An 18,260-nucleotide genomic window follows, 5' to 3' on the forward strand; every position below is an offset into this window, starting at 1 on the left:
TCCTAAAGGAATGGGGTGTTTTTTATTGAACTCTGAGATGATCAATTGCAAAGCACAGCAATAAAATCTAGAACTGGAACATTTAGTAACATCCCAAAACATAGAATTGATTTTTGTCATAAGGATTTAACTTGCAGCTTTTGCAGGACACTTAAAGCTTTAAAATTTCCTTTTAATCAATGAAATTGCCCACTCTCTCCCCAGTGCGCACTTAAGTTCTAAATTGCAGTGACTTCATGATTTCTGAGAAATAAGGCACTACAATGTCCATTCAGGGTAGCTGCATATTATCATAGCAGTTGCTTCCTTCTGAAATCTGAAGTGCAAGATTGTCCATGGAAGAAAATGCAAGTGGTGACTGAAATAAAAAAAAGTTTATCTAATGACAAATAACCATCACCACTGTTACCAAAATAGCAACCGCATTCTAGATGATCTACTGTCAGATTCCAGAGAGGAAGCCTACAGTACACATAGAACAGCTTACAGTATTCTTACTCTCACCCAGGGAAACTGTCTTCTCTGTTCTGGAAAATTTTATTAAAGCTTTCCTGTTTAAGCTAGGGTACATATTTCAATCATAGTCTCTTAAAAAAAACACAATGGTATGTTTTTATGGCTGGGGATTTGCTTCTCAGACAAAGGCACTAGACAAACACTTGTGCATTTATAGTTTTGGGATAGGAGTTGCAGCCACTGCAATACTTTCAATTGCACATTCATCTGTGCCACGGCGGATTCTGAAGTAACCATCTTCTCCCCATGAGGTGCCCCAACTGTTCTTGACAATCCAGAACTTCTCACCACTTCTTGGGTCTTTACCATAGCCCACCAGCAAGACAGCATGATTAGTCAGTTCGAAAGGGTTGAAGTCATCCTTCAGCCCAGTGTGATGGTAGATTCCCTCTTTATAAAGCATGAAATCATCATAAACTTCAAAGGCAACAGCCATTGGCCCACCCAGAACAAGTTCAAGTTTCATCAGGGCTTCATTACAGCCTCCATAGAAACCACCAACATAGTGGTACTCAGAAGTGTAGTAGTGGTAACAGCTACGCTTGAACAGGCATGGAGAATCTTGAGCTGTGTAAGGGAAGCAGTCCTCTTCCACCACACCGAAGTCTTGGACATATTTCCCAGCAATGAGGTATGGGAAACCACCATCACAACCTAAACAAAAAATACATGGTTAATTCCCTTCAAGAGTTATTTGATGTAGGAGAATTTCCTACTCAAATCTTGAAACACAGATTACAGTATTGAACACAAGCTGCAGTGACTCTGATAATCCTAGTATTCCAATTAGATATAGCTATCTTTCTAAAACACACAAAATAAAATTCAGAGCACATTGGAGCTGTTCAGGGAACACAAATGCATGAACCACCTCCTCATCCATTTGCTCCTGACACCCCATCAGGAACAGCAGTTAGTTACATGCTGTAAAAAAGTTGTCATATACTGGGTACCATTCTTCCTTTGGAAATTTGAAGCCTTAGTCATTGCTTTTGCTTATCTCCCCCTGCCCATATGTTCCTTCTCTCTGAATATGCTTTTAGGATACTTGGTTCCTCTTTCTAGGCATGCCTTGCAACCTAGATATGTTTTCAGCCCTGTTCCTTCAATCTCTGTTCTCCATCTCTCAGGCAGAGCTACTTAAAATCCAGTAACATCCTTAGTGAGGGGCCATGAACTCTTGGTTCAATGCCACCTCTTTGCAAGGTGGGCTGGCAACTCTGGAATATTTACCACTTTCAAAACAAGTACAATAATATAGCCTGCCAGGTGACTTGGTTCACAGAAAGTTGTGGAAATTAAGAATATACTTCTGCAGTGTCATTATTATTGAAAGTTAACTTCATACGCACTAGTGTACTTACCCTGAGAATATTGGCTGCAAGACACAACCTGCTGGGGACTAAAGATTGGTTTCTGAGTGTTATTTGTGAGGATACGTATTCTTGCTTCCAGCATGCCCATGGAGGCAAACGCGTAACAGCTACCACATGAGGCTGAGGAGAGAAATAGAAAAAAAACAAAACCTGAAGAGCAGACAGTAACATAAACAAAGTAAGTCACCTGCATTCAGGTACTGCTATTACTGGAGTGCACTGAGAAGAGTCAAAATCTGCAAGACCATCTTAGAGTAATTAGAAGTTGAACACTGATAGCACGAGAACTTTAAATATACATCTAGCTATTAAGCATGTGAGCAGTTCTGTTCAAAACACTTTTAGCAACTTTTTAAGGAACACCGAGTTTATTCGAGAATAAGAGACGATATATTGCTCCTGAGTACTTTCCAGCAGTATCATTTAACATCCATGCTATTCACACAGAATGCAGCTACAGAGACCATGTTACAGCAGAGAAGGCTCACAACCTGCTGCCTCAGACTATAACCCTTTATGTTGCACATTTGCTAAGGGACACTGAACTATTTTAAGCGAATACTGATAAGCTGAAATTTAGAACTATCCATGTATTTAATGTTGTAACTTTCTGTTAAAAGTATTCCACCTCTAGAACTACCCATAAAATAACTCACTTTGGAGAGTCTAGTGGTATAAACACTGGGTTTGATATAATGGATTCATCCCATTCCCCTTACTTTCCAAGGACATCTAATTGTACGCTGGCTTTTCAGAGATACTTAAATCTCCCTTCTGTTGCCTGGCAGAGAGCTAAGTCTCCCTACCTTTGAATCAAAATTTAGTATTGCTTCTAGTTTTAGGCCTCTTCACTCCCTAGAAACTTTCTGTAACACATTAAAAGCCTTTGGAAGTAGAAGAACAACCATCACAGGGAAGGACAATTACTTGGATGAGGTCCTATTTTATCTACTGATTGTCACCAAGGTGCCCGATTTCCTTTTGTTTTCTGACAGTAGGAAAGTCAAGTACTGCAGAGCTATGAAAAGGAGGGAGGCACAAGGAACAAAACAAAATACTTTTTCCTGAACTGTGTAGGTGTGTAAAAGCACAGTTATTACAAAAGCAAGACTTTGAAATTGTACCTTCATTCAGGTAGATGCGTCTCTGAGGAAAAGGGGCAAAAATCAGCCTGAACAAGAATGCTTTTTGCCCAGCGGGGCTAACTGAAACAGTGAAAGGTGCCTCCCACTCATTGTATAGTCAGAGCATACAAGATGTGCTGTGCTGCAAAAAACTGCTGTATTTTTGGCGTACTTTGCACACCAAATGCAGTCATTTCAACCTGGAAGTCTGTAGGGGCAGTTACTTTTTTTTTTTTTAAACCTGTTACCACAGGGGTATTTGTGAGGCTCTTAATGTGAAAACTATCACTATCTAAAACTAACACTATTAGAGTCAACACAGTTGCAAGAGTAGCTCCTTTACTGAGACTTTCTAGAAATTCTCTTCCAGAGTTAACTAAAGCTTCAGCCAAATCAGATTCCATTAACTCAACACGAAGGGTTGTTAAATGATGAGGGGTAAAAAGGGCACCTAGTGAAAAATCAGTTGATCCATATACTTTGATCTGAAAAAAAAAAAGAAAAGCTTACAGAAACTCATAGAAATTGGAACTCTAAAGCTAACATTTCCCTCCTCTCCCCCTAGTAAATCTGATAAACAATGACAGGGCTGTCTTCTAGAAGACAAGTTTCTTGGCTGAAAAAGGCCATTAATGCTCTATAAGCAACCTGACTCAGATCAGCTTTGACTATATAGTAGGGATGCTACCATCTTAGGAATAAGTATTACAATATGAGACAACTCTAGTTCCACAAAGCCTGCCATGTCTTGCAGTATTACACAAAGAATGCACAAGCTTTTCTATGCTTTTGCTACCAGGAAACTAGCTGGCAGAATTTGGCAGAAAACTAAACCATAAACCAAGGACCAGTAATTTAAGTAGCATTAGCATGGTGGCAAGAAATATATTCTGTTCCCCTAAAAGTTGTAACTGGATAGCTACCAGCATATGCAAATTTGTTTGTAAATATAGGAAAGGGACATATTAACTTAGTCCACATCTGCTTTCCAGTATATAGGTATCTAATTAAGAGGTAGAACAGTTATCTTGCATCACAATGCTGTAAAACTACTGCCTATAGAGTAGAAGAACACCATTTTGGTATGTTTAACACTTGTTTTTCCACAGGTATTATGTATCTATCAGCATACATATTTTTCACAACAACCAACAGCTCTTCTTGCAACTAGCCATTTAAGCAACTCCTAAAGTTAGGAAAGTGATACAATTTGGGAGTAGCATAAACAATTTTCATGGATTTATTCATTAAAGCTGTGTGCTAAATTGCCATCAGCAGGAATTAAGTAAATAATTAAACATAGATCAGTTCTGTCAGCATGCAAAAAGCCATGATTGTGACTATCTGGACAAGTCTTGACAACTGTCTTTATGCAGAGCACTGTGGTTGCTGGCTTTCACTCCAGCCAAAGACCCTGCTGTTTGTATAACAGCACTGCCACCACTAGCACCTTCTATTTTGCATTTTCACCAAGTGTTGCCAGCCAGCACACCACCCAGTTTCTACAAGTTATTCATAGTAAAGACACCATCTATCAACTACAGGACACTAAAAAAGTGGGATAAGATCTTGCTAACAGCAGGATACAGAGTTCTAAGGAGTATCTAAGTATCTCAGTGTATCTAAGGAACTCTAGAGCATTTCATCCAGAGTTTTTTTTTTTTTTTTTACCTTGATTCCGAACAGGGCTGACATAATTGACACCATTCACATTTCTCCAGTCCCAGGATTCTGGTAAGCCTGATACTTTTTTCAGTAACTCAGGTGTTAGAGGTGCTGGCTTTGGTCTAAAAAATAAGAAAAAAAATATACTTCTGAGTAACATATCACAGTAGGTAAGGAAATGATCATGTAACATTGTTGCCATCTTCCAGCTTCAACTGGTTGCTTAGTTTCATACTAAGTGATTTGAAATAGTCTCCATCAAGGCTGAGTGGGCATCAATCTCAAAAGGTTAGTTTCAGCTGGATGCAAGACCTACTCAAACCCCTCCCAGAGTGAACTGTATTATGAAGCATCTACAAGCTGGTTAGGTCAAATACTTTTGAACTAGTCAGAAGTGCCAAGGTAACTCTCAGCAACGGTAGCAACGTAGTTCTGCAACAGCTATTTGATCTCTCTTCTACAACCAGGTATGCAGAATCTCTATCTGCAGAGGGCACCTCGCCTCAGCAGCATGCATTGACAGCAAGTACAGACTGTTTAATTGCAGACACTATGTCATGGCTTATATCAACACTTCAAAAATTGCAGTCCCACTTGCCCAAGAGACTTCCCTGGAGCAAGTTTTTACTCTGACTATTAAAGCAGCACTAAGTGCTTCTTGTCCTCATTTACCACTTGCAGCCAAGTGATGCTCATGTACCAGCAAGCCAAGAGCTTCCTGCATGCAGCATTCACAACCTGATGCTCGTCCCATAACTTGTGCATCAAGTGTCATTCACAAACACCAGGCACTGGAGTCTGTTCTGAAAGCATTAGCATGAAAAAACACTGTCATAGGACTGCACGGTGCAGTTTCCAAAGAGGTTTTTGTATTTAACACCACCTACAAGGAAACATCTGTCTACAAATGACATCATGATCATCTGCACAATCCTCCCATGCAAGTCAATTACAGTATTGTATGACTTTCTTCCAAAAAGATACAATTGACACAGCTTGGAAGAATCAGCAGCATTCTACCCATAGCAGTGGGAAATATGAAAATATAAAGGTAAAATAGCCAAAGGGAAACTCTGAATCAAAGACCTCTAGTTCTCACATTAAAGAATTATAAGGAGAACCATGCATCCATTCTTATCGCAACTCTGTCATGTGACCTGCAAGACCTTAAACATACTCACAAGGCTACTTCATTCTACTTCACTACACTCCCAGCAGGGAGTACCCTGGCTGCTGGCAAGGCAAGTTGCCAAAGTAACCAAGAACTTCAGAAAAGCTTCATTATTTGTGTTTAGTAACAGAATCCTGCTTTTTAATTGCAATTATGAACTAGGAGGACCAGGAAGACTGTCATGCACAGTCTCGAGTCTATGGCAAACTACTGATGGGTAGACAGGTGTGTGAGATTGCACCTAACACTGTCCCCACTTCTTTGTGGGTATGAACACACTAGAAAGTTACTGGGCAAGATTAAAGGGTGGGTAACCGCATTTGTCACAACTGCTTTACACAACAATTGTTAAAAATATTCATTCAAATGGTGAAATATGTTAGAACTCTATGAAAGTGAGATGAAGGGCTTGAAACATTAAACATCTAAACTACAAGCCAAAACCCAGCTAGGAAAGGTCAAGATAAATAAATACAAGCAGATTTTTGGCAGCAGTGGATGTAGCCTTATGAGAAAGCAAAAGGCTGCAGTACCTTGAAGTCCTGGAATAGAGACCCCCAGCTCTCCTAGTTAGCTCTTCCAGGGCAAAATTCTCATACTCCTTGTATCTTGTTGCTCTCCAGGACTTCTGTTGAGTATTGATAGCATTTACAAAGTCAAAGTTGTGCACATAGCGTCTGCTTGAAAGTCTGCAAACAAGAAATGAAATAGCATGATAAGAAAGCGACAGCGATTGAAATGTAAAAACATTCTCCAAACTAAATATGGAGAAGGCTCTAATTCTGGAATAGTCTTCTACTATGTATTAATAAGGAGCTATGCAATCATTGGATCAAAGCAAGGTTTCTGTAATTTAAGAGCCTATAACTGGCAGGATACAACCATCTCTTTTAGACATGCCAGTTTTGTAATTGGGCTTCAACTGTAACTGCAGGAAAACACAGACTGAAATAGCATCTGTGTGATATGACTGGCACAGCCTCCCCTGTCTTTGTACATTCAAGGTTTATTCCAACATTATCACTGGCATTAATTTCATCCCCAGCCACAGAACTGATCCATATGGTTTCTGCTGAAACCTGAAGCACAGTTACCAAATGTTTTATCCAGTGAAAGGTCACTTATCTGTTGCTTACCTTCCTTGGGGTTTCTGGAGAGGTAGCTGGTTTACATGAACATCTGAGGGAGATGAAGAAATCTTCTGTCCACTGAAGCAAGCCCAGTTGTGGCCAAGTACATCATGTACCCAGCCTGGTAGAGTCTCATTACAGTAGCTGGTTACCTTCTGGCCTTCCTTTTTATACTGTAATGTGAAGAGGTTATGTTGTGTTAAATACTTGCACTTGCTAGCATACCAGTAGCCCCTACCCACCCAGCTGCTTTCTGTTCTGTTTCAGAGGAAGTGGCCAAACATTCTAGATCAACCTACATCATGTTTGATTTCAAAAGAAAGCATCAGGAGAACATCAGGTAAATGAGAGAAAACAGTTTTATCAACTTGCTAAAGGACTGTGACTTGCACCTTTAACAACATACCACGTATCAGTACTTGTATCAAATAATGCATAGTAATTCTTTGGGTTGAACAGCTAATTTTGTAGATAAAGTGTAATAGACATCTTAACATTTATCATTCTGTTCAAGGCCCCTGTGGATTCTTGCACCACATCCCTATCTAGTCAAAAGTAACCATAGACTGCTGCAAATGTTTGAAGAAACTAAAAGGATGATCCATTGAGTGCAACTCAGTAGGAATTGGGGGGGGGGAGGGGAGTAGGAGAGCATTACTAAAGCATCAGGTAACAAGTCCATGGGTCTTCATTCCACCACGGAAGAATAATAATACATGAATCTATTCAGTGAAGTACATCTGCATACGACACCTACAACTAACATGCTACCCCGCTGCATGAAAAAGTTTACTAAATTACCAATTCTTTCTTAGCAGAATGCCTTTTTAGGGGGATGAAGGGTGGGGATGGGGAATCTTTTAAGGTTCATCCTTCATGGCACAAGTCTGTTTAGTATTAAGTTAAACAGGAACTTGGAAATTCATACTACAAAACCTTTACCTTTGCTTTTCTAATCATAGATTACTTCAATGAAATCCAGGTTTCCTAATCCAAGGAGTCTTCATTAAATCCCATCCTGTTCAAGTTTCATATGTACATATGACATATGGATTTGGAGATATATTTCAACAAAATGCTGATCAGCCTCTTCAGTGAAAAAGATGGTGGCTTACAGCAATGGAAGCGCCTCAAGATAGACCACAGAGCAAGTTTGTGAGTATGACAGTTTGACAGGAAAATTGAAGGAGAAGACAATGATATAATTAAGTCTATCAATCAGAAGAGTATAACTAAAGGTTTTAATCCTCTGACTGTTTTAGAACAACGGGAGTTTACTTTGTCCCCAGTTTGGAAGTTGCAGAGGCTTCACATCTAAATCCATGCTTGTCTAGCAAAACAAGCATGTTTGTTGATCAGGCACTAAAAGGATAAACTGTTATTTTGTTCTGTTGATCACATCTTACTGTGAAGAAAGATTTCACAGTATCAGGCAGAAGTACACTTGGCCAAATACAAGGGCAAGGTCCAGAGATAACTTTTGAGAAATACCCTCTTCACAACAGCATTACTGAAACATACATACACAAACAAAAAGTTACTGGCTTTGCATCAATAAGTTACCATGAAAGCACTGTATTTGGCTCTACACGATAGTGTAAATGAATACCTACTCGCCCTTCTTAAGAGCTGCCTGATTTTACAGAAGGATTGAGGTTGGAAGGGACCTCTGGAGATCATCTAGTCCAACCCACTTCTTGCCAAACAGGGTGACCTAACACACCTAGATTTAAACAAGACTATACACAACCATTCTTGATGACCACTGGCCTTGAAGCTGAATACTTGAAAAATACTCAAGGAACAGGCCTGCTTTTGATACCATTCAGATGCAGACCCTGTCTAGCATGAAGAATTATATTAATTCATAACAAGCAGCACAGATTTAGGACTTATTCACACTGAGAAAAAAAGGTAATGAGTTATCAGCCAAATCGCAAATTGAAACTACAACTTGCCTTGTTTGTCCATTGTTCAACAACATTTGCCATTAAACAGCATTTGTGCTTAATTCCTAGAACCAGCTAATTCCCAAATAAGCCGTGTGTTTTAAGAGCCAAACTGAGATTTCAAAGTCATTGCTGCCATAACAATGACAACAACTGCTTACTCCTAAAGGGTACACAATTAAATCAGTATTTCATTGGTAACCACATGTAGGATTTCATACCCAGATCAGACAAGAGCTCTGACAAGGTTAGATTTAGCAAATCTGGAAGTACCAGTTTTAGAGGATCTGCTTTAAGTATGCCTGCTCAAAGCACAGGCAGATAGGGGCATGACCAACTTCAGCAGTGTTAATTCAGTGAGTACCACCAGCTACACAATCACCAACTCGACTGCACATAAATTATGGTGCTGAACTACCAAAGCTGCTGGCAGACCACCACACCTGCAGAACTCCCAGCAGAACAGCATGCTTAAGAGGATAACAGCCATGCAGCAGTGACCACCAGCAATTGCTGGACTACTACTGCACTACTGCATCCACTTTCCCTGCTGTCGTACACACATGGTTTCCTTTTTTTTTTTAACAAAAAAGAAAAAAGGACCACTGCAGCCATGCTATGTGATAGTTTCATAAGCCAATGCTCATTTTTGCAGCTTCAAGTACACTCAATCCAATATAATCTGACCGTTTCAGAACAAATCCTGTAGAAAAGTCAAACAAACTACACTCACAGTTCAAATTCTAAGACTTGAAAACATGAAACTTGAATTCCATTTCAAATACTTATTTTTTCTAGTGAGACATCTCACATGACTTCATTTAATGCCAGAAGTTAGCTAAACAATTCCAATCCTAACCTTAGAATATTTCATGTGCCTGAACTTCAAGGCTTGCTATTAGATACCTGAACCCAGGTAAACTTTCCGGTATTTTATTGGTCTTGATTGCATAGGTCATCACAACATAATCTAAATGTAATTCTAGTGTTGGTAAAATTAACTGTTTAAAGTTTTAAGTTTTAAATTTCCCTAACAGGAAAGAAAGGACAGAGATCTTGCTGGATACAGCATTGCAACATACACAGGCTGCCATCCCCTCCTCTTAAATCTGTTGTTCACAATTTAAGCAATGTTCAGGCCAACTCAAGTTCTAGGAAGCAGAATTATCCCATACACTAATAATTTGGGGAAGATTTACCCCTTGTTTCTCATCAAATTTACAAGAGCAGCTATGTATTTTAATACAGGAAGTACATTCTAAACTAGAATGGGATTGCAGATACCCTACTCTACAAGCACAGAAAGTGAGACTATCAGAACAAAACACTATCTTGCAAGCAAACACAAACTATATGCTTTTATTTTTTTCCTCCAAAGAACATGCATTATGCAGTTTAGGAATCTATGCTTTCACTTTTACACTTCAGGGAAACAGCAGGAATCACATTGCTAGCTATGTGAGTCCAACTAAGATTGTTAGAAATCAATATTCAATTGATTTACAGAATTAAATAGCATTACCAACTCTAGCATGTACATTTCAGCAATATCAAAAAAAAACACCTGCTGGCCCCTTCTCTGTTGATGCAGCCCAGGATGCAGTTGGCCTTTTGGTCTGCAAGTGCACACACTGCTGGCTCATGTTGAGCCTTTTATCTACCAGAACCCCCAAGTCCTTCTACGCAGTGCCGCACTCAGTGAGTTCTTCGCTCAGGGCATACTCACGTCTGGGGTTGCCCCGGCCCAGGTGCAGGTGCAGCACCTTGCACTTGGTCTTGTTGAAGCTCATGTGGTTCACACATGCCCGCTTCTCCAGCCTGGCCAGGTCCCTTTGGATGGCATCCATTCCTTCTGTTGTACTGACTGCACCACTCAGCTTGATGTCATCTGCAAACTGGCAGAGGGTGCACTCGATCCCATCTCCTGTGTCACTGATGAAGCTATTGAAAAGCACCAGTCCCTGGACAGACCCCTGAGGGACACCACTCATCACCAACCTCCACCTGGACACAAAACCATTGACTACTGCTCACTGGGTGCAGCCATCGAGCCAATTGCTTATCCACCGCATGGTCTACCCTTCAAATCCGTAATACCGCTTAACTTAAGGGATAAACCTAGATTTTTACAAGACTCCCTCTCCAAAGCAGTAGCCTCTTTCAGCATTTATTAGACATCAAATGATTGAAACAAATAGGCCTCGATCTTCCTTTCAGACTCACTCTAGCTTTTTATACTATTCCACTGCTGTTGCTATTGGTATCACTTGAAAAACACTTTACAGCCTGGTATATTGTGTAGCCATACAGAGAGTCCTTACATTATCCAGCAGAAGCACATGCTAAGGCTTCTGCCAGGCGTCAGCACACTTACTTCCCATCCAAGTTCAGCATGTGTGCTGTTTCAGCAGCACACATTAAATAAGTGTGCAATCCCATAAACAAACAAGTTGTGTGCTGCAAACACCAGGCAGAATATCCATGACTTGTGACAAGCACAATGCACAAATCCAGTAAGAAACTGCATTTAACTTGGCAAGTCTAGATAGACAAGCCTATGCAAAAGTATATAAGTACAATAGTGCTAGTCCTTATTTACCTATTCTATTAAAGCAATCTGCGGAAAACAAATGCATTGGTGAGCTCACCCAATCCACTCCTTTTGTGTTGAAAGTCATTTGCCCATAGTCTCCAGGTGAAAGAACAAATAGCTTGTAAAGTCTGTGAGGTCCTACAAAAATTTGAGTATGTGGCTGTTTAGTAAGTCACAAGAACAAAAGACTATTAAAAAAAAAAAAAAAAAAACACTAACTGAAGTGTGCATTATCAAACAGGCTGTATCCATGTAGTGCAGTAGCTCTGCTAAGGCCACAGTTTAGACAAGCCCACAGCATTCCTTTTAGTTATTAGAAGTTTGATTCTTTAACATTAAGCAAAAATACACTGCAAGTTCAGATAGTACTTAATTGAACCTCTATGGTTGAGACACATAAAGTACTGTATTGGCTGAAATACAACTCAGCATTTAGCCCAGCATCTCTGTCCTCTGCTCAATGGCAGAGTATGAAGAAAGTGCTAAAGCATCATAGTAGAGTCAGGATACTTTCTGTTCTGTTGCAATTGGGTTTTCAGCCACATAATTTAACTTCAGTGCAGCAAACTGAGCTTAAAATTTATGAGCAAACTTTAAAATAATGACAGAAAACAATGGGTTTCCTGACAAGCCCAAACCCACAGCCACAAAAGGAGATGTGCAAACTCTGTGTTATGGCTGCTCTGTAAGCATTTTCAGAAGAGCAGAAGTCTTAAGGTATGAGACCAGCCTTGGAATTTTATTTTCTGTATTATCACATTATAACAACTTAAATATTAAAAAAAAAAAAAAAAAAAAAATTTAGAAGTGGGAAATAGTCTAAATTATTGAAATGCTAGGATAAACTATGTTTCTCTTCCAAAGTGACTCATAAATAAGATCTTTCTTTCGGAAATCAAAATCAAACTGTTCATGAACCAAAAAGGCCAATTCAGAATCTGTAACTCCAGAGCAGTGAGTAAATTGGAAAGTTATTTCAGAATAAAACTAAGTCATTTTATCAAGTAGTAAAAACCAATATGCAATTACTCTGCATTAGACATAACAATTCTGTATCTTCCTGCTATAAAGCAAGAGTGCTGGCAGACTGATAATTCTTCCTTTCCATGAACTCCAAAGGGACCGCATCTAATGACTTACCACATTCTAAATAGTAATCAAGGCTACGCAATATTCTAAGAAATGGCTTTCATGCTTTCCTCTTGCTCCACTGCTCCATTTCCAGGTAGGAAGGCCATCTCTAGCTTTCTAGTTCACCCTATTTTACTCCAAGGACTGCTAGATTATGACCAACACTAAGCAAGTGTAGTCTGCTACGATTAAGTTATTACGTGTGCAAATGGTAGGGTTATTTTAAACAATAAGCAATTATTCTTAAAAAAAAAAAAAAAAAAAAAAAAACTTCTAAGTGTGCTCTGAACTGGGTATTTTATCTTCCCCTAGAAGTTTTATAGGAGACAGCAATGGAATCAATCCTAGAAGCGTGTAAATTGCATTTGAGGGAAGAAACCATTTTCAGTTTTTATCAAGACTAGATATTTTGTATTTCTATTTCATGTGTAATGCAACATTTACTGAATTAAAAAAAAAAATCAACACGTCATAAGGTCAGGCGGTTTGTAAGGAACCATTTCTGCTCTAGTGACCACTGACAATTGTGAAATAAGTTCGGTGATGATCAGTATTACAAATTCTTGCCCAAAGTCAACTAGCTGTCTGAAGGGAAAAAAAATGCATTTATTACGTGCTGCTATATTTCCTCATACTCCTTTAGCCACTGTACTTCCATTTTGGTAATCTGTGGTTTCTTTTACAGCAATAACATGAACGAAAGATTATAGAGGGTAAATTACTTAGGCTGTAATCCTCTCTGTAATTTTTAAGGAAAGAAGTCTTCAAATTAAGCACTTTCGAGGTGGGCACTCTCCCACTGTAGGAAAGCTTGCAGAGTGTCCCTGTCCGATAAGTTTCAAAGGCAAATCTGTTCAATTAGAGTACTCTTCGCTGTCTGTAGTTTTTGTTGTATCATCTGCCAAACCGGGGCATACGTATCATGGTAGCTTAGTGTCACTATCTCGATGATATCTACAGATGAGAGAAAGTCAATCGGGTATTTCTCTCTCAAACTTTGCTCTTGCTCAAATATAAGACCCTGTCTTAAAACAGTAATACCTCTGGATAAAGGCTACATTTTTTTTAACGTGCAAAAAACACCACTGACAGTCTTAAAACAACAACCTACACTGTTCTTTCTTTTTAACTTAAGTGGACTCCGATAGACACGGAGGAAGCTACAGTTCATTTAGAGCTTCATTGAGCTTTACCTTACTGAATAGAAATGACTATGTCTCCCTGGAAGAAAAGATCACTCACTTTTCTTAGCATCTGAAAGCAATGACATGAAAATAGCTGCTGTGAAATAAACTATCTACAATAGCTCCCAGAAAGCCAATTTAAAACAAAAGTCATTTCTTTGCCTTCCTTACAACTAGCCAAGGTTCAGAGATTTTATGCTTGGACAAGGCCTGGGTGTTTACTATCAATTCATCTGAAACCAAACACAGGATCACACCTTCTAAAATAACCAAGGAACATATTCACTACTCCTGAGGGCTGCACTCAGTGTCTGAGCAGTCCTGCTGCACAGAACATGTGTCTCTCAAGTATCCAAGTTATCATGCAGATCGTTTCAAGCCACCCTCCAGATTCATAGTGCCATTCCTCAGCTGACCAGCAGAGTGCTCCTTAGCAAGTGGGCCTTCGCTGGTCTATCCCCTGACTACTAGTCGTTTCCAGCTTGATCTGAAGTCATTAACAGGGACTGGAGAATACAGTATTACTAAGAATAAAAAAGTTCTAGGGGGTAGGAAGGTTCCTTGAAGATTTAAGGCTTACTCTGACCTAAGAATTACAGCTCCTAGAAATCCTCCGAAGTGGAGGACAGGTGTCCTGGTTTAAGTTAGGACAGTGTTAATTTTCTTTCTAGTAGCTGGTAGAATGCTATATTTTGGCTTAGGATGAGAAGAGTGCTGATAACACGCCAATGTTTTAGTTGTTGCAGAGCAGTGCTTACACCAAGCCAAGGACATCTCAGCTTCTTGCTCTGTCCTGCCAACAGGCAGGCTGGGGGTGCAGCAAGAGCTGGGAGGGGACAGACCCAGGACAGCCGACCCAAACTAGCCAAAGGGGTATTCCATCCTATCTGGGGTCATGCGGAACAATATATAGGGGTGGCTAGCCGGGGGGAGGGGGGCCAGACTGCTCAGGGTTAGGCTGGGCATCGGTCAGTGGGTGGTGAGCAACTGCATTGTGCATCACTTGTTGTGTGCACATTATTATTAGTAGTACTATTATCATCATTATTGTTATTATTATTATTATTTTCCTGTCTTAATAAACTGTCTTTATCTCAACTCACGGGCTTCACTTTCCCATTTCTCTCCCCCATCCCAGAGAGGGAGGGGGGAGGGTGAGTGAACGGCTGTGTGGTGTTTAGCTGCCGGCGGGGTTAAACCACAACAGATGACCTTTCTACAGTGCGGAGGGTACATTTCATAAGTTTGAGAACATCTTTAAGGAAAGATAAAAGCAATTATGTTTGGTATTTCATTTGTATGCAAGCTGTCAGGAAGAAAACTGAAAAGGCTATTCTTCCCAGTAGACTGGGAGAGTTAGCTTCACGAAGGTCTTCAGTTGAAGCAAGCATACCCAGAATCAGAAGCTGCAGCATTGTTACCAGATTTTTCAAATACCTCTTCTACCCTTTTCTCCCTACCCAGCCACCAACAAACATTTTTGATTGTTCTTAATGTAAGAAAACAGCCACTTGTCTGGTTATCCAGGCAAAGAGAAAGAAGTGTTCTCACTTCTCTACTGTGGCGCTCAGCAACTAAACAGAAAAACAAGATCTTTTAGCAACAGTCACCGATGCAGACCACAAGTTAACTCACCTTAAAAAATGCAAACCACTTGTAGTTGTTTAGCACAATTTCAAAGCCTTGATTGTAAATCAAAGTGAAGAAACCATAATTGCCCAAACTATCCTGAGCCACATCTAACTTCTGAAGATTCACAAGTACAGTTTTTTCCACAGGCCCTGCGAGAAAGAAAGAAAATCATTGCAAAAATTACAATTAAAATACAAACTAGTAAAGAGCATCTTTTTTTTTTTTTCCAAAATACACTTGCTGCATAAAGCCTCCTGCAAAAAGGCATCAAGCAAACACACCTTAGGGACCTCACTTACCTATCACCATGAACATGTTCATTCTGCAATGCTAGACAGTATTTGCACATTTAATTACTAACAGCAACAGTATCAAACAGCTGTTTCAGGAAAGCATCAGCTTATTTAAATGTAACTTGATGCATTGCTACATAGGATTTGTATGCTCTGTCACTCAAGACAGTGTGTCTGCAGTGACAAATCTTCCTCTTAAACATGTGGTTTCAGGTATCAGCCACCACACTACCTCACAGCACTGCTCCAAACCCTGCCAGGTCCAGCTTTACCTCTCATATTCTCATCTGACACTTGCCTGATGGGATCAAATTAATGCAGACAGTTTAGATGCAATGCATTAACACTACTTTTAAAGTAATACTGTAAAATAATAATCAAGTAATAACTCCTCACTACTATTATGCTCCCAAGAGATATGCTGTTTTTACTTCTCCTGCTGTTACCAGACTCAAGCTTTTACAGCTGGGTGCCTCCTGGGACACCAGTGTAGCCCAGGAGCAACACCACACTTTGCCACTTAAGAGCCACTTTGTTAAGAGCCACTTTCAGGAGAGGCTGAGCTGAGAGGAAAGACATCTGGAGTTGTGAAGGAGGAAGCAAACCAGCATGAGGCAGCAGAAAAACAGAAAGGTCTAGGTGAATCCAAATCAAAAATATACAAGAAAGATAATAACACAAGAATAAATCAAAACAAACAACAACAAAAAGGGGAGTGCTTTAACAGGGCTGCCCACAGTGGTCACCCTGAGCTAGACAGGATAATTTTCACAGAGTTTAATTCAGATCAGCCCCTTTTTGCCTTAAGCCCAGATGGCAAGAGGTCAGCACCAACCTCTGCACGCTGCTTCAGGCTCTGGCAAAACCAGCAGCATGTGGGGGCCCCACTACCACCAAAGCAGGTATTATAAACCAAAAGCCTTAAATAACACACTACTAATGAGCTTCTGCTGGCAACCAAGTGTCAAGAGCTATAAGGTATAGCCCCAGATTTAAAAAAAAAAAAAAGAAAAAAAAAAAAAAAAAGTAAACAAGCCGCCTGCAAACAAGCACACCGGAGAGGCAGGCACCCGCTTCCTCACCGCCAGTTTCGCTTTTCAGGCCTGGCGGCGTGGAAGCTTTCGGAGACCCCTCCACAGAGCTTTAGGGGACCCCGACCCACACCCGGGGACCCCCACACCCACACACAGATCCACCCAGGCGGGGAAAAGGGGAACGGGACGGGGCCGCCGCGCTCTCACCCGCCTGGGAGCAGTTGCCGTGCCGGCCGCCCCCCCGCCAGACACGGAGCTGCCAGGCGCCCAGCAGGTCGGCGAAGGAGCAGTTGGCCGGGGTGTCGGCCAGCAGCTCGGCGGGCAACGCCGCCAGCACCACGGCCGCTGCCCACAGCGCCCACCCTGCCATGGCGCCGTGCCCTCCGCCGCCTGCTGCAGCCGCCCTTAAAATGGACGCGGGAGCCGCGGCCTCCCCGCCCCACCGCTTCCCCGGGCCCGCCCCGGAGCGGCCCCGGTCGTGATACGCTGAGGGGCCGGGCTTCGGAGCCTGCCCTACCGCTCTGAGGGGCTTTCTGATGGTGTGTGGCACCCCGTGAAGGGAGATACTGTCCACAAAGAGTGACCTTGTCGCCAAAGGGTGTCCTTCTCAAAGGATGTCTTCCTGATCAAAAGGTGTCTCCAACCCCTCAAAATGACCTGTCCAAAGGGAGTCCTCCTCCCCAAAGAGTGTCCTGCCCAAAGGACAGCCTCCCCTGCAAACGACACCTTCCTCACCAAAAGGCATTGCCCACACAAATGGAATCATAGAATCATTAGGTTTGGAAGAGACCTCCAAGATCATCTGGTCCAAACATCCCCCTGCCACCAGTATCACCCAGTAAACCATGTCCCTAAGCACCATGTCCAACCTTTCCCTAAACACCCCCAGGGATGGTGACTCCACCACTTCCCTGGGCAACCCATTCCAATGCCATTCTCTCCTAAATGGAGTCCCCCTAACCAAAGGGCATCCTCATCCCCAACATGACTCCTTCTCTCCAAAGTGCCTTGTCCTCCCCAAACCCCATTCACCTCCCCAGACAGTATCGTTCCCCTGAAGGGCATCCTCCCCTGTAAAGGGCAATGTCATCTCTGGAGCCTGTGCCCCAAAATCCAAGCCAAGACCTCCACACTCAGAGAAGTCCTAGCAGAGAGGGGCAGGCCAGTAGGCTTAGTCCCCGGTGTTATTTTAGGCAGGAGTCTTGGAGCTGTGGAGGACAAGGCCACTGATCTACCACAGGTTTTAGCTGCACAAGGTGACTCAGGGTTTCCCCACCAGCTGCACACTGTGGCTAGAAAACCACACAGCACCATGGGATGTGGGACCCCAGAGACCTGCGGCAGTCAACCCCAGCCCATAGCCTGCAAAAATGCAGAAAAATCCCCCAGACTGTGTAAGACTTTGTAACATGCAAATTCTTGCAGGTTCAGTGACCAGACTGTTTGCACAGCATGGGTGTTT

General features: G+C 41.5%; 1 protein-coding gene across 1 annotated transcript; it reads right to left on the reverse strand.

Moving 5' to 3' along the window:
* On the reverse strand, positions 1 to 17,221 carry CTSC (cathepsin C). Its single transcript, XM_084285272.1, has 7 exons — positions 17,006 to 17,221; positions 15,475 to 15,620; positions 6,989 to 7,155; positions 6,386 to 6,541; positions 4,688 to 4,803; positions 1,881 to 2,012; positions 1 to 1,170 (listed from the first exon to the last, which is right to left on the reverse strand). Exons 1-7 carry the CDS (start codon positions 17,166 to 17,168, stop codon positions 668 to 670), a joined length of 1,383 nt encoding a protein of 460 aa, XP_084141398.1. The 5' UTR covers positions 17,169 to 17,221; the 3' UTR covers positions 1 to 667.
* Positions 17,222 to 18,260: the final 1,039 nt, after the last annotated feature.

The sequence above is a fragment of the Netta rufina genome, assembly GCF_964035555.1.
Source record: "Netta rufina genome assembly, chromosome: 1".
Classification (NCBI taxonomy): Eukaryota; Metazoa; Chordata; class Aves; order Anseriformes; family Anatidae; genus Netta; species Netta rufina.